The sequence below is a fragment of the Protopterus annectens genome, chromosome 15.part0, assembly GCF_019279795.1.
Source record: "Protopterus annectens isolate FY-2018-M chromosome 15.part0, PAN1.0, whole genome shotgun sequence".
Classification (NCBI taxonomy): domain Eukaryota; kingdom Metazoa; phylum Chordata; order Ceratodontiformes; family Protopteridae; genus Protopterus; species Protopterus annectens.
The window spans coordinates 63,124,478-63,149,198 of record NC_056749.1 but is presented as its reverse complement, the minus strand read 5'-3'; the positions used below and the strand labels follow the sequence as shown (position 1 = coordinate 63,149,198).

The 24,721-nt window shown below is 43.6% G+C and overlaps 1 protein-coding gene across 3 annotated transcripts in view; it reads right to left on the bottom strand.

Moving 5' to 3' along the window:
* Window positions 1–24,721, bottom strand: part of TMLHE (trimethyllysine hydroxylase, epsilon) — a 1,127,719-nt gene that overhangs the window by 381,181 nt on the left and 721,817 nt on the right. For 2 of the 3 annotated variants that reach the window (XM_044057660.1, XM_044057661.1), the window contains one exon: window positions 11,448–11,684. The exons of the other annotated variant lie outside the window; for it this stretch is intronic. In XM_044057660.1, coding sequence (XP_043913595.1) covers window positions 11,448–11,684 — 237 coding nt within the window. The remainder of the gene's footprint in view (window positions 1–11,447; window positions 11,685–24,721) is intronic. 3 annotated transcript variants of the gene reach the window in all.

Genomic DNA, 24,721 nt, shown 5'->3' with positions numbered 1-24,721 from the left:
GATGCTGCCGGTTCAAAGGGAGGCAAAATTAAGGAGGCTAAAACTAAATTGAGATCCCAAGGAGGGGGAGGATCTCTAACTGGGGGTCTAAGAAGAGATGTTCCTTTCATAAAGGCTTTGCAGAGCTTATGAGACATTATGCTAGAATTAAACATACCGATATGAAAATTAGAAATGGCAGCTAGTTGTACTCTAATGGTGGCAGAAGCTGCACCAGACTGAAAAAGCTGTGTTAGAAATTCAAGAATTTCATGGATTGGGGCTGAGAAAGGATCCAAATTCCTAGATTCTGCCCAGTAAGAAAAACGTTTCCATTTACTAGCATACGTTTTTCTCGTAGTAGATTTATGTGAGGAAACAATAATATCATGGACTGCTGGGGAGACGCTGGAAAACCTGAAGGTTGTAAGTGAAGTAACCAAGCTGTGAGCTGGAGAGATTGAAGGGACTGGTGCAACCTGCCTGATTGGTGAATCAGAAGATCTGGAACCGGGTCCAGAATCCATGGCTGATCCAGAAGGTGGAGGTGCAGGAATGGGAACCATATTTGTCGAGGCCAGTATGGGGCAATGAGGATCATTTTGCAACCCAACGATTTTGCTTTCTGTATGGGTCTTGGAATTAGGGGAAAAGGGGGAAAAGCGTAAAGGAGTCCCTGAGGCCAATCGTGGACTAGAGCATCTCTGGGTATATGACCTGGAGGAGGAAGAAGGTAGAAGTAGCTGCTGCATTTGTTATTGACAGGAGTGGCAAATAGGTCGAGGCTGTCCCCATTTGCGGAAGATAAGATCTATAACTTCCTGATTCAGAGACCACTCGTGAGGCATGAGGATAGGTCTGCCGAGGCTGTCCGCTATAATGTTGGATTTCCCAGGGATGTGCATTGCTATCAGAAAACGTTGGGAGGAAAAATCGCCCATTGCCACAGTCTGAGTCCTTCTTGACACAAGGGGTAAGACCTGGTCCCGCCCTGTTTGATGATATTAATACCAGCTTCGCATTTGTTTTTTTGGTGCTTCTGGAATTTCTAGCAAGACTGTTTTAACCTGTATTTCTGAAATGCACGTTAAGGCATACTGCTAATTTCCAGCACGCATTTGTTTAACAATGTGTTCTGCTTTATCTAACTACTTAGCTGCTGTTTACCGGAAACTCTGGCAAGACTGTTTTTAGCCTGCATTTTTGAAACACATATTAATACATACTGCTAATTTCAATCAGGCATTTGTATAACACTGTGTTCTGCCTTATGTAGCTGCTTAGTTACTGGTTTTACCTGAAATGTTAATGCACTGTTTTATGTAATTCCTACTGCACTCTTGTTGTATGGCCTACTAGGTACAGCATAGTACAGTTTTTTGTATCCTTTCTCTCACTTTGCTACTGTGCTCACCCACTCTTCTCTATATAGCACTATCTGGTACATCAATACCTCTCTAAACTCTCCTAACATATATACTCCTTTCTCCTCCTAGACACTCATTTTTTTTTACTCACTCTCCACCCTCCTTATGTTACCAGACTAATAAGCAGCCTCTTTCTCACTCTACAGCTCGCTGTTACCCTCACCCTCCAACCTCGGGTGCTCCTCAGAGTTTAGTTAACCACCAAATATGTGGAACCTCCTAAGGAGATCATCCCTGGATTGTCTGGATCCAAAACAACCACAGAGCTGGTTGTAGCCTGTTCTCCCTCAAACAAGAGTCAGCGTGCATGTAGAACTATAGACGGGTCTCCACCTAGTGTTATTTTGTGATTAAGTAAGAACTAACCACTTGCTTTAACCTAGTTTGTTGTATTTTAATGCCTAAAGTACGCACGGCGTAACACAATAGCAGCCTACTGCCATCCATAGATCCCCTTTACTCCACTCCACGATTTTAAATATTTCTAGCTGCCTGTATTTTAAACAAGTGCATCAATGTATGATTTTTCACCACTAGTTGGCAGCATTTTACCCACTTTTAGATACAGTACCCCATATACCAGCATACATTAGTTGTACCCCTAGCCCTTGTAGTACTATATATTTGCATATTTGGCTTTTACGTATCTCCCCTCCCTAGGCTTGTCTCCCTAGACTGCTGTGTATTACCCCACCCACAGTTTCTCACTTACCTAGCATATAGCTGTTGAACCTTACAATTCCAAAGGGTCAACTCACTGACAGTTTCTCGTGGGACTCTCACTCCTCTCAGCTCTTCCCGCTCCGTTCGCCCATTGGGCTCACTCCGCTCCCCTACCCTGCCCCCAATTCCCACCCGCCCCCAGTGGTCACAACTTTATACTGCTAATAGTCACACCCCTAATTCTACATCCTATCACCTTCCCTCAATTGCCTTATCCACTCCCACTCTCTTACCACACCCCACTACATTCATCTCCTCTAATAATCCCTGACAAATCATGCTAGGCATACTACCACTACTACTATTAACTCTCATTACTCTAGCCTACACCACATCCATACATGCTACCATACCATTAAACACTACCTTCCACATAACACATACCTACACACACATACGTACACATACAAACATTACAATCTGCCCCACACTATTTAATAGTAGCCCATTATATTATATAAACAAACCACACACCGCATTATTTCCCCATAGAATAACAACACCAAGACATCATACAAACATAGCTCACGCCATCAAACTCAAACTATTCCTTAAAAGATGGCTACTAATCTCAGGAGACATACACCCAGACCCAAGCCATGAAATTCTCTTCCACAAACAGGAAACAGACCTAATTATTATTAACCTAAACTCAAGAAGTATATCCAACAAACTACAAGAATTACATGCATTCATAGCCCACTACTCACCAGATATACTAACCATAACTGAAACCTGGCTAAAACCCACCACCCAAGATGAAGAAATTCTCCCCCCTGGCTATAACATTCTAAGGCAAGATAGAAATACTGAAAAGGGTGGTGGAGTTGCAATCTTATTTAAAAACACACTTAACCTTCAACCCCTTAAAACCCCACTTCCCATTTTTGGCAACTCCGAAACATTAGGCTCCACTATCTCCCATAAAAACAAAAAGAGAATCAACATCCTCCGCAGTTATGTTCCGCCAGGTAATAACTCACCTGTAATAGAAGAGATACTACAATGGGCCGCAATCAACCTACCCCAAGAAACCATCATTATATCAGCATCCTCTGCAGTTATGTTCTTCCAGGTAATAACGCACCTGTAATAGAAGAGATACTACAATGGTCCACAATCAACCTACACCAAGAAACCATCCTGCTATCAACATCCTCTGCAGTTATATTCCTCCAGGAAATAACTCACCTATAATAGAAGAGATACTACAATGGGCCGCAATCAACCTACCCCAAAAAAACATCCTGCTATCAACATCCTCTGCAGTTATGTTCCGCCAGGAAATAACTCACCTATAATAGAAGAGATATTACAATGGGCCGCAATCAACCTACCCCAAGAAACCATCATTATATCAACATCCTCTGCAGTTATGTTCCTCCAGGAAATAACTCACCTATAATAGAGGATATGTTGCAATGGGCTACAATCAACTTGCTCCACGAAACCATCCTGCTAGAAGACCTAAACCTAGACTGGCTAGCCTGCAATGCCAACAATCCTACAAACCATATAAACTTGTTTGGATTCTCACAATTAATCCAAGAACCCACAAGAGTTGACAAAAGATCCAATAAACCCTTCATTCTTGATTGGACTTTAGTTAGCCTCCCCAAAGAAAATTATCATGTGGGCTGCCTACCTGATATACTGAGTGACCACTGCCCCACTTTCCTCCTTCGTAGACAAGTAAACATACCTAAACCTATACTATATAAAGAGACCAGAAATGAGCACAAGGTAAATCCACAAATCCTTAACAGTATGCTACAACAAAGTAACTGGCACCCACTACAAACCCTACCATTAGACCAGGCAGTTGAATATTTCAATAATACTTTTATGAAAGTGCTAAACATACTAGCCCCCATCAGGAAACAGAACTAAGGTTAACTATGCCCCTTGGCTAAATAGGACAACAAAAGTTCTACTAAAAGCCAGAGATAATGCATGGAAGAACTGGAAAAAAAACAACACCAACCAAGATAAACAAATATATCAACAACTTAGAAACCAGGCCAAAAAACAAATAAAAATGGACAAACAAAACTACTTCCTAGGGATCCAAAACAAACATTCCAAAAACCCTAAAAAGTTCTGGCAGGCTTTAAATACCCTTCTAAAACCTGGCCAAACTACAACCCCAGCTCCCAACACCAACAATAATGACAGCATAGCTTCTCAGTTTAACCGTCACTTCACAGACTCTATTCTATCCTTATCTACCCAGCTATCCAACAATAAACCTATACTCACCCCAACTATAGATCACAATAATATACCCCCTTTTACCCTCTCACCCATACCTACCTCCACAGTAAAAAAATTACTCTCAAAACTAAAACCCACCACTCTCACAGCAGATGGCCTACCCACTACTTTTCTAAAATTAGATGCAGAGTCCCTAGCCTACCCCATCTCACTTCTTGCAAACCGCTCCATACAGGAAGCCTACATCCCCCAACTATGGAAAGTGTCATATATAATACCCCTACACAAAGGAGGTAACTCCTATGAACTATCAAACTACTGCCCCATTGCTATCCTATCCCCCCTTTCCAAGCTCCTGGAGAGATGCATTCACACCCAGATGATGCACTTCTTAACCTCACATAATCTCCTCTCCCTCACACAGCATGGATTCCGCCCAAACCACAGTACAACTACTGCTCTTCTCTCCTTTACTAACCAGGTTAACCAACTTAGAAACAACAACTTTGTATCAGCCATTTTCTTAGATCTATCCAAGGCATTTGACATGTTCTCACATAACCTACTCATAGACACCCTAACCGCCATCTCCTTTACCCCCTCTGCTACTTCCTGGTTCAAAAACTCTCTCTCTGATAGAAAACAGTCAGTAAAATGGCAAGGCATACTATTACCACTACTACCAACTACTGTAGCCGTTCCACAAGGATCAGTACTAGGTCCTTTACTATTTACCATTTTCACCAACAAACTACATACCTCCACCCTGCATGCATCACTTATACAGTACGCAGATGACTCAACTCTAATCTGCTCAGCCCCAACCATAACCACACTTCAGAAACTTACCCAAGAATCCTTCTGCTCTGTAGAAAAATGGATTACTGATATCCACCTTATTCTAAACCCCAAAAAGACCAAACTACTTCTATTCACCCCCAACAAATACAAAACCACACCTTTTCCTTTCACCATCACCTCCAACAATGGCACATTAATCTCTCCCTCCCCACATACCAAACTACTCTGTGTTGAAATAGATCAGGATCTTAACTTCAATGTCCACATCTCTCAAACCATTAAAAAGGTTCATAAAAAATTAGGAACTTTATACAAACACAAACAGTTCCTATCAGACCAAGCACGAATCACCCTAGCCCAAACCCACCTCTTGTCTACCCCTACTATATGCATCATCAATCCTAATTCACATCAGGAAAACAGACCTTGACAAACTCGAATCATGCTACAATAAGATTGCAAAATTTGCCAATAACTCCACTTTTAGAAGTCATCACTGTGTTGCCTTAAAACACCTACAATGGTTAGAGCTCCCTCAGCTAATTAGGTACCACCAGCTAGTGCTCACCTTCAACATACTAAAGCAACCCCACAAAACGCCAGCCCTAAACCAACTACTAAACCAGTACTCAGCAAACCGTCCTCTACGCTCATCAAACAAGACCCTGCTCTGCATATCCAAAGCCAACAACACTGCAGGGAAAGCCCTGTTCTCTCATAGCATCGCTAAGGAATGGAATAAGCTCCCCCAAAATATATCCTCAGCAACATCTATCTCACTGTTCAAAAAATTACTCAAGCTACACCTCCTGCAGTCATGGCTCTGTCCTTGCATTACATAAATGCTTTCCTAAAGCCACACCTCCTGAAGGCGTGGCTCTGTCCTTGCATTACATAAATGCTTTCCTAAAGCCACACCTCCTGCAGTCATGGCTCTGTCCTTGCATTACATAAATGCTTTCCTAATCTCCTTTATTCCTTCCTTCTCCTTTCTATCACTGCTCACTATGCCTAATACTCAGTACTTCAGAAACTCCTAGAACAGGACTACTTTCAGCTACTTTTTCCTACTATATTGCCTTCTGTGATGTCACTTTGATTGCATCAGGCAATGAGTATATCTATTGTTTTCTTTCCCTCCCAAATAACCAACATCCAAGGTCCGCTCTTGACAAATGTAAACCCACCTGGAAAGATCTTTGTATGAAATATTTCTTGATTGTACATATAACACTGTATGAAACTATTTTTCTTTTCCTTCTCAAATACCAATATCCAGGGTCCTCTTTGTGTAATGTAAACCTGTTTCAAAAGATCTATTGTATGTAACATTTTTTATTATTTTAATTTTTCTGATTGTTTATATAACACTGTATAAAACTGTTGTTGTGGAGCTTTTCTCCCCGGGCCTCTGCTGTAAATGGACCTAGTTCCAGTCAGACTTTCCCGGTAAACAAATGTAAAATAAAATAAATAAAATAAATGTACCACAACACTGACATGTTGTCCGTTTGGATTGCAATGGTCCCGGAAGGAAGAGAGTCTTGAAGGCTTTGCAACGCTAGGAGAACAGTTCTCATTTCTAGGACATTGATATGCAGATGGTACTCGTAAGGTTGCCAAGTGCCTTAGACTGTCCTGCCTACATAATGACCCCCCCCCCTATCAAGGAGGTGTCCGTGGTCACTGTGGCTACCGGAGGGGGCTGTATGAAGGGTCTGCCCTGAATTACTAGTGGGGAGACCATCCACCAAGAAAGGTGCCTTTTGCATGTTTCTGTGATCAGGATCATTTGAGACATGGGTAGTTCCTGGAAAGACCACTGTGTGAAAAGAAGCCGCTGAAGGATTCTCATGTGGAAATGCGCTAAAGGGAGAAGAAGAATTTCAGCTGCCATGGAGCCTAGAGCTTGGAGAACATGTCTGACTTGAACCCTTTTGCTCTGCATTAGAATTAACACTTGTTGACGAATAGTGGAAACTCTTTTCTGTGGTAATCTTGCAAACATTTATTTTGTGTTTAATTCTGCTCCTATGTATGTAATAGACTGAGAGGGCAACAAGGCAGATTTTTCAAAATTTACTGTAATGCCTAGTTGAGTACATGATGTGATTGTATAATCATGTGCCTCTAAGAGTTGATGCCTGGTGGTAGCAGTCAGGAGCTAGTCGTCTAGATAGGGAAACACCTGGAATCCTTGACGCCTCAGGTGAGCCGTGACTACTGCCATACACTTGGTGAACATCCTGGGGGCTGAGGTGAGACCAAAGGGCAAAGCTCTAAACTGGTAATGACTAGCCCCTACCCAGAAGCGAAGAGTCCATCTTGATATGGTAGTAAGCGTCCTGAAGCTCTATGGAGCACATCCAATTGTCCTGACCCAGAAAGAGGAAAATAGACTGCAGTGTCACCATCCGGAACTTTTCTTTTTGTACAGATTTGTTCAATCTGCTGAGATCCAATATTGGTCTCCAGTCCCCTGTCTTTTTTGGTACTAAAAAGAATCTTGAGTAAGTTCCGGATCCTAGTTGGTCTGCGGAAACTTCTTGAATGGCTCTTTTTTCTAGCAGTTTTGAAACGTCTGTGACTGCTTGATCCCTTAGATTGGGTGGGACATCTGGGATGGGCTTTCTCGATTCCATGGGGGATTGATGGAAGGGAATTTTGTACCCTCCGGATATGATGGATAGTACCCATCTATCCCTGGTTATATTTTGCCAGGCCTTTGGGTACAGCGGAAGTCTTCCCCCGACTGCCTCCAGAGGTGAGCAGTCGGGCAACCCTTCAGGGATGCTGGAAGGGTTTGGCAGAGAAAGTTTCTCTGTCACCCTGGTTTTGCGGTCCCCCTCTGCCACGAGGGCGACATCTGTAATTGTTGTTTCCCCCTCTGCCTCTGGGGGAAAAAAATCACCACGTGTGTCAGGCAAGGGTCCCTGGGATTTTCGGAACCACATCTTTCTGCTCTTATGACCCTTGGGATAGGGTCTGGAAGGAGTGGAAAAATGGACTCCCATGGCAGAGAGAGTCTTGCCTTCTTGCTCACACCTGATCAATGTGTCTTTCACCTGAGGCCCAAAGAGAAAATAGCCATCAAAGGGAGTATTGGTGAAGGACGCTCAAAAGGGTTCCGCAAACTGACACAGTCGCATCCAAGCATGTCTCCTGAGAGCCACACCTGTCCCTGTGGCTCTGCTCGCTCCACTGGCTGCATATGAAATCAGCCTCATGGAGGAGTTAACTATGGAATTAAGAGTCGCAAGCTGAGAATCTACTTTGGCTAGTGCTCCCTCAGCTGTAGGATCTTGAAGGGTATCTCCAAACTCTTTCAGGACATCCCGTTGAAGACATGTAAAATGACATAGATAATTCAGGGACCTCATTGAAAAGGTCGCTGAAGTAAACATTCGCTTTCCATATCTGTCCATCGTCCAAGACTCTTTGTTCAGAGGATGAACAGATGAAGAGGTCTCTGCTAACTCTTTCTTGGTGATGCACCAATAGGCACACCTTTGGAGAGTAACTGCTCGTCCTGGGGAGCTGTAATAAATTTACTTGGTCTACTCGGAGTAGGTTCCACAGAATCTGGAGCTGACCAAGCCTTTCGAGCCACTACAGACATAAGTGGATCGAAAGGAGGAGATACCCATGAGGTGGAAGGTCGGGAACCGAATGCGTCCAGGTATACAGTCTCGTCCTCGGTAGGGGCTAGGGAAGTCCAGTCTGTCCTCTGCCTAAGCATTTCAAGGATGTTCGAAAAGGAAACATCTTCACAAGGAGACCTTGGGGACCCTACCGATTCATCCATGTCTGTATCTGAAGTGACAGACTTAGAGGAGTCTATGTGCTTCCTCTTGCACTTCTTCCGAGGAGGCTCCTCCGAGTGATCAGGGGAGGCTTCGAAAGAAGAGGGATCAACCAATGGGGTGCCCTGGGGCATAGGTTCCCTACGCTTGGGTTCTGGAGGAGGAGCAGAGGTTGGCACAAACACCACGGGGGGGTGAGCCGATGGAGCTGGCAGTAGTAGTAGTCTTGGGGGACAGCACACTCCTCATGACCTCGAATGCGTCCCAACCTCTACGCAGAGAAAGCTCCAGCTCCGAAGAAACAGGAGTCTTTCTCCGCGTTGAGGGTGATGGCTCCGAGGCCGATGTTGGAGCCGAGCTCACCTGCGCCGAAGCTCCGAGGGGGAGAACGGGGTCGGACAAGGGTCCAATGCCACTCCCCCCCCCGGAGCGGACGAGAGAGCCTCGGCGCCCAGATCCCTCGATAGATGGTACAACCGAGGTAATCGGAGCAGACGTCGGGACCGAAGGAGAAATGATGATCCGCGCCGACGGTACTACTGCTTGCAGATCTATGGTCTCCAGCTCCAAGCTAAATGTAGTTGGAGGAGAAATAGAAATAGAGGCGGTTGGATCCAATACCTGTTGAGGTGGGCTGGACAGAATTTTTGCCAATCTACTTACTACTCTCTCCACATCATGATCCGATAATTTAGAGGATCGAGAGAAGTGGGATGAATGATGTCTACGTTCACTCTGTAATAAAGGTGACTGTGGAGCCGAGTGGATGGACTCCAAGGATGGCGACCTCAGTCTCTTATGGCTCCGAGATGGCTCTGAAGTAGCAGACGGAGCCGACAGAGGAGTTGTCTTGTCAGTGCCAGCCGGTACCGACATACTTGGTTGGTCAAGTAAAGGAGTCTGCTCCGAAGGTGGAGCTGACAGCTTGACAGACTTAGGGGATTTTGCTGGCTGAGAACTTAATGCCGGAGAATCGTGAGGCTTCAATAATCCCCGAAGGATTAGTTTGTTTTTGCGCTCCTGCAGGACCCTTGGACTAAAAGCATGATATAGAACAGGAGTCCAGCAGGTGAACAGCGCCCAAACAATAAACATAAGTAGTGTGCCCATCTGTCAGAGACATTTTCTGACAGCATGAGTCACACTTTTTGACGCCAGATACCTTGGTATCTTTAGACATTATAGTAACAACAACCACAACAACAACAATGAGAAGCTTTACTATAAAAAACAAGGACAAATAGAGTTTAAGGAAAGCCTGTAACTTAAATGACTATCCTGGGGGGAGGGAGGGAGAACTCTCTTATTTAAACAAGTTCAAGGGAACAGAAGGCCTGAGAGTTATGGAACGATGGCCAACAAAGCCAAAATACACAAGAACACAAAAAAGGATAAAGGGATATTATCTATACACAAAATAGACAATTACCTGACAAACATTCAAGAAAAACAACAATATATATGGCAAAAAGATTATACTAAGCCTGTAAGGAAGCAACCTTGCAGCTGAAGGGACAAACGAGATCTGGGTAGCTGTCGCTGGGCATTCTGGGATAAGAGATAGCCTCAAGCCAGTAAATAGCTCTCGAGCTATAGAAGATGCCAAGGATTGGCTCTGAACCCAAACAGCAAGAACGAAGGCGAGATAGACAACTTAACATAAACTGTTACAGGAGACCTCCATTCAGAAAGATGTCAGACTGCTATTATCACAAACACATGAAAAAACAATAAACACATTTTTAATTTTCATTCTTTGTGATACACACACATATCCATTGCAGTAACATGACAGGTTTTCTTATACCAAAATATAAATGAAAGATTTAGGAATGTCATAGATCAGTAAAAAGGACTTAACACCATCATTAATACAACTGTATTTTCAAAACCAGACTATTAGCATCTAGGAAAGCACTTTGAATTCTTCAACTTCACAGGCACTCAATTTAATAATTACATGGCGACAATATGTGCTATTAGTGAACAGATAACTTTATTAATTTCCTGCTCAGGCATGCACAGAAATGTTTTTCTCATCCTCTTTCACACCTATCATGCACAGTAAGGGCTTGATTACCTCATCATACACACCTATCATGCACAGTATGGCCTTGATTACCTCATCATACACACCTATCATGCACAGTATGGCCTTGATTACCTCATCATACACACCTATCATGCACAGTATGGCCTTGATTACCTCATCATACACACCTATCATGCACAGTATGGCCTTGATTACCTCATCATATACACCTATCATGCACAGTATGGCCTTGATTACCTCATCATACACACCTATCATGCACAGTATGGCCTTGATTACCTCATCATACACACCTATCATGCACAGTATGGCCTTGATTACCTCATCATACACACCTATCATGCACAGTATGGCCTTGATTACCTCATCATACACACCTATCATGCACAGTATGGCCTTGATTTCCTCATCATACACACCTATCATGCACAGTATGGTCTTGATTACCTCATCATATACAACTCTTTGTTCCAAGAGTAGACATTCAGTAATGGCCCTACCGCGACCATGTGATTCTGAAATCCACCGACACTTTCAATGAACTCGTGTCTCACTGGTATGGTACTAAGTAGCTCAAAGTCCTCTGGAAACTCTTCCCGCAATCTTTCTGCTGCATTGAAGCCATCCACCAAAAGTGTCTTACCCCCTGTACCTTCGTGTCGTAAGCAGTGAAGTACCTGAACACTGAAACAATGAACAGTGTCATAAGCAGTGAAGTACCCGAACACTGAAACAATGGACAGTTTACACAAGACCAAATTATGCATTCTTCTCACATCCCAAATATATATATAAAAAAAAAAAAAAAAAAAAAAAAACACTTTCCTTTTTATGGGATACACACAAAGCTGCTGAGAGTAGGCTCCAGAATCCACAATGAACTTGAAAAATACCAGGAAACGAATCTATGCAGAACTGCTTTATTACAACACACTAGCGCTTTCACAAAATGCTTCTTCAAAAAACCACACCTTAAATAGCCAAGTTGAATAATCACATGATGCACTCTAATTAACTTTAAAAGGGAGACCTTAAAAAATCAGTTTAAAACATACATATACACTACATATACACTATTAATAAAACATACACCCTGCATAAAGAACACATATATAACAATATATATATTAGCACATTCTAATGAGCATATAAGCATATTTAATAAACAATCTACGATTATTATAAAATAGAAAAATAAAAAATATAAAAAACAAATAAATAAAAGACAGGAATTACCTATGTAGAGCTCTTTTACCAAGAACAGGCTTCAAAGGCACCTGTTCATTTAAACCATGACCATAATTGGCTCTAAGCATGACTATCCACCTAGCCTCTACTTCCTCAGTTCTAGCTCTAATATCACCCACTCTAACACTCTCATATGTCCTAGAGACAACCATAAACATAAACTTATGTTGTACACCCATATTTTGTACATGCTTAGCTAAAGCATTAGTATTACTCCCTTTACCTATATGGTAATAATGCTCTCTTATTCTACTAGTAGGAACAGAATTAGGAGTCAAAGAATTCTCCATGAAAACATCATCAACTTCCAAAACCAGAGGGATAGACAAAGGCTTATGCTGTGGCAAATCCAAGAATTCCCTAATCCGTTTCTAGACTGAGGGCAGTCCTGACTTTCCCATTTGAAATGCTCCCTAAGACTATTCAGAGTATCTCCGAAAGAAAAATTTTCTGGAGGGGAGGCAGAAGGGATGGAGTCTTCTACATCAGAATCCTCAAAACCAGAAAAAAGTTGAGTTTCCCTCTTCATCAGCAGAATTGCTGGAAACCTCAGAGTCTGAGGCAGACAAAACTTCTGGGGACAATTCCCTAGCCCTCTTAGAAGGAGGAGGCTGAGAGCCCCTGATAAGGGAGATCACTAGCCATCTTAATCATCTGAGACTGAGCATTAGAGGGGAAGCCGGCACCTGCTTCTGAGTAGATTTTCTGCTGGAAGGCCTGCTAGATAGCCGGAGGGACTCAAGAGGCCTAGCCACCGCAGTAGTCTGAACCAAGGTCGTTGGTCTGGATCTGGTCTCTGGGCAGAGAAAGGAGGCCTCAGAAGCCGTCACCTGCTTACCGGCTCCAGATCCATCAGAGATGGAGGCTGGCGGAAGGTCAGAAGACGAAGTGGAAGCCTGTGGTATGGAGGACTCAGAAAAGGTCTCTGCAGATGCCTGTTGCTGAATATCTGCGGACTGCAGAGGCAAAGAAAGTGTTTCACTGACTACGGCTGGGCCAACAACAAACTTAACAGGGATGTCGTCGGCTAATTTGACCCTAAGCTTGTCGCGGTCCTTATCCCTGCGCATCTTAGGAACATCTGAAGTCGGGAAACCAGAAGACATCATACCGACGAACTTAGGCCAAATTCCGAAATGCTTGAACAAGCTCCCACCTCTACGGCGTATGGTATGCGAGTTGAAAGAAGCACAGAGAACACAATTAGGGACGTTGTGCTCAAGGCCAACAAGTAATACAATAGGAGTGAAAATCATGGTGCAGAATCTGTTTTCCACAGACAAGACAGTTATTAACTTTCTCTGACATTTGTTAAAGCAAGAAAAGAGGGTCCCAAATGGGGCACTTATCTGAAGATGTCTTAAGCAGTCGGAATACAAAAAGAAGGTACTCGGCTGACTGCCACTCATGCAAAATGCTTCTGCTTCGGGCTCCGCGACAAGAAAGACTGAGGAAATGGCATCGGCTGCCTTCCTTTGTACCTGACGTCAGGCCTAAACCGAAGACAGCCGACATCATATACCAAGGACTTTGGTATTCTGGCCGACTGTGGGCTACCGGGAGCCGGATAACCCATTTTGTAATGACTGCAACAGTGAAACACGATGAACATGTAAAAACTTCATTATACTTCCATGTTATCGGACACCTGACGACAGTGAAACACGATGAACATGTAAAAACTTCATTATACTTCCATGTTATTGGACACCTGATGACAGTGAAACACAATGAACATGTAAAAACTTCATTATACTTCCATGTTATCGGACACCTGAAGTAACAGCAAAGGGCCGAATGCACAGGACCCCTCGAGGTTACAAAGTCATATATCCTATACCTGATTTGCAACATAGCCTCCTGCAGTGGGGTGACTGTGGAGATCCCCTCCTTTGAAATCCTTTAGCTCTAAAGAGTTCTGAAATGCATCTAGCTTTTAACTTCAAGAGTGTGGATTCCTCCAGGTTCTGTACCTTGACATGTTATGTACTAGAAGGGATTATATAACTCCTGTGTTTCCTTCTAGTACATAGCATGTACTGCAAGACAGCATGCAACTCCTGCGCTCCACTTTTGACTCTCTCATGTGCTATGCAATCACAACCTCAGTGAAAGAGCCAAACAAAGAATGTCACAGCTGTCTGACTTAAAGGAAAGCCCACCCATAAATGCTGAATGGAGTGGCTGACTAGATACAGGGTGAATGCAGAAAGGTAATGAGTACCTGATGATGACTTATATTGTGACTACATATCTCTTGCAGCTGACCTAGAGAACTGGGGTCCGAATGGAGAGATGAGTCAGCAAGCAAAGGAGAGTAGTATTGCTGAAATTTAATTCATCCTCAAGTCTTGGTGAGTACCTTCACGAGGCGGACCCTGTCCTGTTTTTCACAAAATCTCACCAAGATGACACTGATATACAGAATGTATTTTACATGGATAGAAGTAGGTCAAAAATTAAAAAGGATATTTGGGTGGACAAGCCACAGGATAAAAAAAAAGTGCCCAATCCTGGTAGGTGCACTGGTGCCAGGACTGGAAAAATGACAGTGTAGAATCCTCAAAATACATAAAGATTCCTACAATGAGGCCAGGCCAGGGGGAGGATGTCCACAAAAATCATAAAAACTCATAGGTCAAAGAAAACCCATAGAGACGACAGAGTGGACTATTGAGGATAAGAAAGAAATTATATATTGTTACTATTATGTAAAAAGCCCAGAATTTCCAGACACAAGATATACAAAACGATTAAGAAATTAGAGGAAAGAAAAACTGTCAGAAGCTTCAAATAAAAAATTGTGTTCATTAATACAACAGATTTGTGAAAAACATTATATAGACCAAGAAACTTTGATGAGTTTGGAACAAGAAGCATCTGATGAGGAAGTGCGAAAATATAAACAACCAAACCTAGAGATCTTTGAAAAGTATAAAAAAGAAATATAGACTTGGGAAAGAAAGAGAGATTTGATTATGGTGCAATATTTTTGCAAATGAGAAATCTAAATTAATCAATACAAAAAAGGCAGCCCCAAAGATATTCAAAGAGAAATACAGGCAAAGATATGGAAAATTTCACAATAAAAAAAAATAATATCACAAAGAGGGAATGTAGAAAAGAAGATTAGTAAAGTTGAAGTTATGGAATGTCTGCAAAGTGAAGGATTTGGTGTAGAAGGTCTAAAGTACAGTTTTGTACCTACCATAAATGTAGATGTTCGAGTGCTAATACAGCTGCAGTCATAACAGATGGGTTTTCCTGCCGTCAGGCTGGTCCTCGGTCGGCCGAATTCCAAAATCTAGGTCCGGCATCGGATGTCGTCGCTTCTCCCCTGATGTTAGTGTGACAGGGGTATAAAAGAACCAGCCAACGCCATTTTCTTCAGTTTTTCTTGCCCCAGATGTCAGGTGCCCCCAGAAGGAAGGCAAAACATAAATTTATGTAGTAATGCAATGCAATATAATCAAAAAACAGTAGTTGCAAGCAAATACACCATAAAAGAATACCCCAATCAGGTTGTATGAGGAGGTGTTTGTCATTAGGCCTGTCCCAAGAGGGGAAGAAGGGAGGGAAACCTGGACTGCAGCTATATTAGCACTCGAACATCTACATTTATGGTAGGTACAAAATTGTACTATGTTCATTGTGCATACAGCTGCAGTCATAACAGATGGGTAGAATCCCAAAGCTAAAAAAGGGGTGGTAGGCACTAAGTGGAACTAGGAGGGGCCAGGATGCCCTGCAAGACTGCAGTGGCAAAGCCCACTCTAGATTTGGAGTATAATGGTAGGTGATAGTGCTTGGAGAAAGTATGTACAGAACTCCAAGTGGCTGCTTCCAAAATATCTTTGGTAGGAACCCCCCTGAGGAAAGCTGCAGAGGTAGCTGTGGCCCTTGTGGAGTGAGATCTGATGCCTGTAGGTACAGTTTTACCAAGAAAAGAGTAACAAAAGCGTATGCAGTGGGCTATCCATTTTGAGATTGTCTGTTTGGAAATAGGCTTCCCTTGAGCACCTGTAGCATAGGACACAAAGAGTTGCTCTGATTTTCTGAAAGGCTTTGTTCTGTCCAAATAATAACAGAGCTGTCTGTGAATGTCCAAGAAATGTAGTAGTCTCTCCCCTTTGTTTTGTGGATTAGGGTAAAAGGTAGGTAAAGTGGATAGCCTGATTCAAGGCTACCCTGGATACTACCCTTGGCATAAAGGAAGGATTGGTTCATAAGGAAACTCTGTCCTGATGGAAAATGATGAAAGGCTGCACAGCCATGAGGGCTTGTAGTTCCGAAACCCTGTGTGCTGAGGTGATAGCCAGAAGGAAGGCTGTTTTCCATGACAAATATTGCAGTTCTGTTGAAGCAGCTGGTTCAAAAGGAGGCAGGGTCAGTTTTTCTAGAATGAAATTGAGGTCCCAAGCAGGTACTGGTTGCTTCCTTGGGGGTTTTATATTCTTAGCCCCTCTGAGGAACTGTCTTAAGAGGGGGTGAGAGAATAAAGGAGGATCAGTGTTGTATTCTGCAGAAATGGCTGAGGCATGGATCTTGATGGAGGAGAATGAAAGTCCACTGCTTAGCATCTCAGCTAAGTACTGTAATATTTAAGGTAAATTCAGTATTCCAGGATTCTGACCCTTTTTCTGATTCCAGGCACAAAACCGTTTCCATTTTGCGGAGTAGGCTTTTCTAGTAGAAGGCCTTCTGGCCTCCAAAATGACATCCTGCACCTCCTTGGAGAGTAGGGTCTGTTGTGAATTTAAGGAATCCTCCATGTGGCTAGATTGAGTGTTTTCAGCTGACTGTGAAGAGTTTTGAAGTTGTGCTGAGTCAGTAGAAGAGGCATTAGAGGCAGGATCCATGGTGGGGAATGTGTCAGGCTCCTCAGGAGTGGGTACCAGTGTTGTCTTGGCCAGTCTGGAGCAATGAGAATCATCTTTGGCCTGTCTGCTCTGGCTTTTAATAGAACTTTGGGCAGCAGAGGAAGAGGTGGAAAGGCATAAACTGTCATTGTTGTCCAACTGAAAGAGAGTGCGTCCACTTTCCAGGCCTGTGAATGAAAGGTCCTTGAGCAGAATTTTGTCAATTGGTAATTTCTGTGGGTGGCAAAGAGATTTATGTCTGGCCTTCCCCATGCTTGAATTATCTTTGTAAAAACTTGAGGATGCAACTTCCATTCGTGTGGATCTGTCATATTTCTGCTCAGGTTGTCTGCCAGCGTGTTTTCCTTGCCTGGTAGGAACTGTGCTTGAAGTTGGATTTGTAATTCCAGAGCCATGTTCCAAAGAGACATGGCTAGCCTGCATAGGGGATATGAATGGGTTCCTCCCTGTTTGTTTATGTACCACATCACTGTGGTGTTGTCTGTCCTTATCAACAGCTGGCCTGGATGCAGTAGGTCTTTGAAAGTCATAATAGCATTTATTACTGCTAGCATTTCCTTTTGATTGATGTGTAGGTGCTTTTCTTTTTGTGACCATTTGCCCTGAATGCACCGATCTGTCATGTGCACCCCCCAGGCGTAGTCTGAGGCGTCTGTTGTGATGACTTGATTTGCTTGAGGCTTGCAGAATGGGAGACCTATGTTTCTTTGGCATGCTTGAGCCCACCACAGAAATTCCTTTTGAAGACATGGAATCAGTGGTATAACTGTTTCCAAACTGTGGCTGTGTTGAGACCATAAGTTTTTTAGGTACCATTGAAGTTTCCTCATATGCAGCTTTGCACATGGGATTAGCAGGATGCAAGATGCCATGAATCCCAGAGCCTGCAGGATTTTCCTTGCAGTCAGCCTGGTGAAGGTTGCCAGTTTTCTGAAGTATTGAGTTAGTTGCCCTTGTTTCACTGGCGTGAGGTAGGCCATCTGGGTGTTTGTATTCAAGCTGGCACCCAGGAAAAGTATTGTTTGAGAGGGTATTAGTCTTGATTTCTTTTTGTTGACTGTGTATCCCAGAGAATTCAACAACATTATTACAAACGCCAGGTGTTTCAGAAGTATGTGTTTGCTGTCCGCTTGGATCAAGCAGTCGTCCAAATATGGGTATATTTGTATCCCTTGAAGTCTGCAGAAGGCAATTACTGATGCCAGGCATTTCGTGAACACTCTGGGCAGTAGATAAGCCAAAGGGCAATGCAGAGAATTGATAATGGGTTGAACCTGCAAGAAATCTGAGGTATCTTCTGCAATCTTGTCTGATAGGGACATGCAGGTATGCCTCCTTGAGGTCCAATGTTACCAGCCAAGACTCCTTGCCCAACATGGGAAGAAGCTGCTGTAATGTGAGCATCTTGAATTTTGGTACGAGTAAATATGTGTTTAGGATGGCTAGGTCCAAAATAGGTCTCCAATCTTTGCCCTTCCTTGGTACCAGGAATAGTCTGGAATAAAAACCTTGACCCTGTTCTTGTACAGGTACCTCTTGAATAGCTTTCATGTCCATGAGATCTGAAATTTGTTTTTGTGCCTCTGCCCTTTGATTGTGTGGCAGGTTTGGCATGCCTCTCATTTTTGGAAGGGTGTGAAAGCGGAATCTGTAGCCTCTGTCTATAATGTCCAGGATCCATTTGTCTTTTGTGACAATATGCCAATTTTTCGAAAATAATGCCAGTTTTCCACCTAAAGGTACTGCCATTTGAGCCTTGCTTGGCATGCAAAGGGGAAAGTCAGTGGTTCTGCTTTCTGAATGGCTGTGAACTATCCTCACCACCTCTTGGTGTAGGTGCTTGCCATTGTCTGGCTCTAAGTGATCCTTGAGATTGCCCTCTACCCCTTGGGCGCCTGTATCTATCTCTTTGAGGTCTGTCCGTGGCTGGAAAGGACCAATTTTTTGAAGGCCAATTTCTACTGAAACGTGGAGGTTGTACCTGTAGGAAATCTTTCACTTTTTGCATTGATTTTGCCTTTTACTCCATTTTCTTTAATACCTCCTCAGTTTTAACACCAAACAATACATCTTTTTGAAGAGGTGCATCTAGTAATTTAGCTTTGACATGATCTGGTAAGGTTTGCTCTTTGAGCCAAGCATGTCTACGTATGACTGATCCTGTAACAGCAGCTCTACATGAGGCCTCTAAAGCATCAAAACCACATTGCAAGGTATGTTTACCCACTTGCTCTGCACTATGCAGCAAATCCTGCAACTCCTTCAAGTCAGGTTGTTCAGGTTGCGACATTTTGCTTTTCAACTGAGATAACAAAAACTGTTGATACTTTAACATATGGAACTGACAGTTTAATGCCCTCATGGTTAAGGTGGCCGAGGTGTATACCTTTTCCCCCCACCTTTCTAAATCTCTGGAATCTCTCTCTGAAGGTAATGGATTTTTGGCAGTGGAGGCCTTAATTCCCTTGGGACCCTGTGAAATAGTTTCTGGGTCAGCCGCATGGCTTTTGTATAGGAATTGGTGTGAATCAGGAACCCGATAATACCCGTCAGGCTTGACTGGAGCTGGAGGTAAAGAATCTGGGTTAAGGCTGGCCTCTGAATACACATCATCTAGAATGTCTAAGACAGGAGGTATAGCCAGAGGCCTGTGCTGAGGGAGCAAGAGGAAATCCCTGAGCCTTTTCTTGGAGTCTGAGTACTCTTGGCCTTCCCAGTGGAAGTGTTCCCTCAAGGTATGCAAGGTTTCCCCAAAAGAGTAATCCTCAGGGGGGAGACAGAGGGAATGGACTCCTCTGCATCAGAATCTTCAAAAGGGGAGTATGAATGTTCCTGGTCCTCAGAATGTTCTGAAGTAATGGAGGTCTGGTCCGAGGAAGGGTATTCTTCCTCTACTCTGGGCCTTTTGTCCTTGGGGGGTTGAGAACCCCTGATAAGAGTAATCAAATCCTCAGCCATTTTGAGCATCTGCTTTTTAGGCATGGGGCCTTGAGAGGGACCCTGTGGAGCTTGTCTTTTAGCATGCATGGCTGCTTTAGATTTAGTGAAAGCCTTAATGGAAAAAGAAGGAGGCCTGAAGACACCTTGAGGGGTGGCAGGCCTGTCTAAACTCTGAGTTTCCCCGCCAAAAGTGGCTTCGGTATCTGTAGTCGGGGTGTGGGCCGAAGAGCCTGCGACCTCGGGCACAGAAGACACCGCTAATGAAGTGTCATCGGTAGTCAGGGGCTGCGTAGGCGCCTCCCTGAGAACCGGAGCACCTGTAGTCGGCTTTAGCGTGGTGTCCGTAGAAGTCGCGGACCTCGTATGTCCGCCCTTATCTTTGCGTCTTTTACTCAAAACTGGAGTCGGAGTATCCGACGACATAATGTAATTAAATTTTTTGCCAAAATAGTGTTGGGCGAACTCCGCCCGATGCTTAATAGTGCGTCTGTTGAATGTAGCACAAAAACGACAGGCTGAGACGTCGTGGTCTGGGCCTAAGCAAGGAATGCAGAGGGAATGGAAATCCTTATGTGGTATTTGCTTCCCACATGAAATGCTATTATTAACTTTGTCTGACATCGGTCTGAGACAAGAAAAGTTTCCCCAACGGGGTACTTAGCTTTCAAGAAGTCTTCAGTTGAAAAATATTCGTAATCTCAGGAGCTGGCCGACCGGCACTTGCGAACTGCTTCTGCTTCGGGCACCGCGCGGCAAGAAAGACTGGAGAAAAGGCCGTCGGCTGGTTCTTTTATACCCCTGTCGCACTGACATCAGGGAAGAAGCGACGACATCCGACGCCGGACCTAGACTTTGGAATTCGGCCGACCGAGGACCCGCCTGACGGCAGGAAAACCCATCTGTTATGACTGCAGCTGTATGCACGATGAACATCAGGTTACATCACAGCAGGATGAAGTGAGTCCGCACAGTAAGGAGAAATAGGAAGATCAGGAGACATCTGAAGAAATATGGACATGGGAAAGAAAAAGAGATTTAATATGGTGTAATATTTATGCAAAGGAAAATGCAAAACTATTCAATACAAAAAGAACAGCACCAAAGACATCTGAAGAGAAATACAGGCAAAGGAATGGATACATGGAAAACTTTACAATACAAAAAATAGGAAACCCAAGAGGAAAAATAGAAAATCTCAGGGAGTTAAAGAAATAGAAACTAAGGTTATGGAGTACCTGCCAAGTGAAGCATTCAGTGTAGAAAATCTAACTCAGAAAGCACCACACCAGGATAGAGAAACAGGCATCCAAACTGAGGAGAAACCAGCAGAATGGGAAGCAATTGGTCAGTTGCCATATGAAGATATTTTGGAGCCTTCCACAACAAACCAGTATAAATGTTCACTTGAAGCTGGACAGCAAGGGAAGCAACAGGAAACTGTGGCAGCTCTGATGCAGTCAATGATGAGTGATAGGCTGAGCAACAGACGACACAGGATGAAATTGAAGAGAATGTGTCAGAGGAAGAAGCGATAGAACTTTCTACAGAATACTCACAGAAAATGGAGAACAAAAAAGTGCCCTCAGTTTAGAAGAAAATGAGCTAAGAGAAGAGTTTTTTGATTTAATAAGAGATAGATATATTACGATCAGTGAAAGAAATAGATTGCAGAAGGTCAACAAAACCCCAAAAAGTTAGAAGTTTAATGAACACAGTAATTAGGACTGTCCATAGAGATCTATGCAATATAACAGAAGTAAACAGGATATACTACTGTGCAGCTAAATTAATAACAGATAAAATTCTACCACAAGAACACAGGGTAGTAAGGGAAAGGAAGGGGAGAAATTGAATATTATCATGGAAGTATTGAACACAGAAAACGATAAGGCAATTAAGACAAGAAGGGTCACTGTTAGAAGAATATACAAGAGGGTACAGGTCAACAAATATACTCAGACAGACGTGATAAAAGCAATATACAATATTATAACGGATAAGGATTTATCACGCACTATCTCAAATAATAAACTAAAAATATCAGTACAGGTGGAAAAACTTAGAAGATACACAGATAAATATAAAGGAAAAGCACAAAATAAGAAGTTATGTACCTACCATAACGTTCCATGTTAGTTGTCTTCTTCTCGCCTTCTTTCTTGCTGGATGGGTTCGGAACCGATCCTCAGCTCCGACTCGGCCAATACTAAAGCTCGAGAGCTAATTCCACCGGCTTGAGGCTCCCCTATATCCCACAATGCTAGGCGGTAACTACTCAGATCTCGTTTGATAGCTAAACCAAGCAGTTCTGGTCTCCACAGTATGGAGAAAAAAGAATCCACCTCTATATAAACCTGTATGTAAGCTACCACAAACATAAAAGGGGGAATAGAGGTGGTAGAACATGTGGGAAGGAAAACTCCAAAGGAAGATCTCAAAATTTCCTATCGGTCTGTCCAGGCTAGGGGGAAGGAGGGTGGGACGCAAGAAAGAAGGCGAGAAGAAGACAACTAACATGGAACGTTATGGTAGGTACATAACTTCTAAATGTTAAGTTGTCAATCTCGCCTTCATTCTTGCTGGATGGGACCACGTCCCTAGCACCTTATTCCGGGTGGCCTATCGGAACAGACTCTTGAGAACAGTGGAACCAAAGTTGGCACGGTTTCTGGAGGCCATATCCAATTTGTAATGTAAAATGAAGGTATGAGGAGAAGCCCAAGTGGCTGCTGCACAAATGGAATCTATTGGCAGCCTGTCCTGAAAAGCTACAGATGTAGCTAATGCCCTAGTTGAATGAGCTCTAGGTCTTGAAGGCAGTTTTTGATGTCTGATTTCATAGACGAAGGTAATTATAGAGGTAAGCCATCTTGAAAGGGACACTTTAGTAACTGGAAAGCCCAATTTCCCTTCCGCATAAGACAGGAAAAGCTGATCAGATTTCCTGAACTGTTTAGTCCTGTCTAAATAATATCTAAGTTGGCGGTGAACATCTAGAAAATGTAACTTTTGTTCCGACCTGTTGGAATAGTCAGGGAAGAAGACGGGGAGATCAATCGTTTGGTTCAGGTTTGTCTCAGAGGAAACTTTAGGTAAGAAGGACGGATTAGTCCGGAGGGACACCCTATCGTTGTGGAAAACTAAGTAAGGAGGACGACTGCACAGAGCATGAAGTTCAGATACCCTTCTAGCTGAAGTTATGGCTACTAGAAAAAGTGTTTTCCATGAGAGCAGCTTAAGAGGGCATGCAGCCGCTGGTTCGAAAGGGGGGAGGATCAAGGATGCCAGAACCAAATTCAAGTCCCATTGAGGTGGGGGATCTTTGATTGGGGGCTTGAGCAGAAAAACACCTCTTAAAAAGGCTTTGCAGAGCTTATGGGACATGATACTGGGTCTGAGACACCTACATGAAAATTAGATATAGCAGCTAGTTGTACTCTAATGGTAGATGAAGAAGAGCCTAAATAAAAGAGCTCTGCCAGAAAGTCTAGGATAGACTGGATAGGTGCAGTGAAGGGGTCTATATTTTTTGATGCTGCCCAGAAGGAAAAACGTTTCCACTTACTATTATAAATCTTCCTGGTAGAAGATTTGTGAGAGGCTATCAGGATGTTCCGGACCGAATGAGAGATTAAGGGAAGCCTGGCTAGGGTAGGAATTGGAGAAACCACGCTGTGAGGTTGAGAGACTGAAGGGAATGGTGCAGCTGGCCCGACTGGTGGGTCAACAGATCTGGCACCGGGTCCAGATGCCAAGGCTGCTCCAACAGGTAATGATGGAGGAACGGAAACCATATCTGTCGAGACCAGTAAGGGGAAATGAGGATCACTGTAACTCTCAAGGCGATAGCTTTCTGAATTAATTGAGATATCAGTGGAAAAGGGGGAAAAGCATACAGAAGTCTCCGGGGCCAATCGTGGACTAGAGCGTCTCTGGTGGGATGGCCTGGTAACGGGAAGAGAGTGAAGAAGTCGTGACACTTGCTGTTTTGGGGAGTAGCAAAAAGATCGCAGCAAGGCTGGCCCCATCTTTGGAAGACTTCTTCCAGCACTGATTTCTTCAGAGACCACTCGTGGGGCATGAGAATGGCCCTGCTCAACTTGTCCGCAATCATGTTGGACTTCACAGGAATGTGCGTTGCTATCAGAAAACGCTGAGAAGAAATCGCCCACTGCCAAAGTCTGAGTGCCTCTCGAAATAAGGGGTAGGATCTGGTTCCGCCCTGTTTGTTGATGTACCACACTACGGACATGTTGTCCGTCTGAATTGCAATAGTCCCTGTGGGAAGAGAGTCCTGAAGGGCTTGCAACGCTAAAAGCACTGCTCTCATCTCTAAGACATTTATGTGCAAATGGCACTCGAAAGGTTGCCACGTGCCCTGGACTGTCCTGCCCCGATAATGCCCCCCCACCCGATCAGGGAGGCGTCCGTTGTCACCGTGGCGACTGGTGGGGGGAGGAATGAAAGGTCTGCCTTGGAGAACTTGAGGTGATGTGATCCACCAAGACAGGTGATTCTTGCATGATTGAGTTATTAATATGATGTGAGACATCGGGAGCTGTTGGAAGGACCATTGAGTAAACAGCATCCATTGGAGGATCCTCATGTGGAAACGAGCTAAGGGGAGAAGGGTGATAGTAGATGCCATGAGTC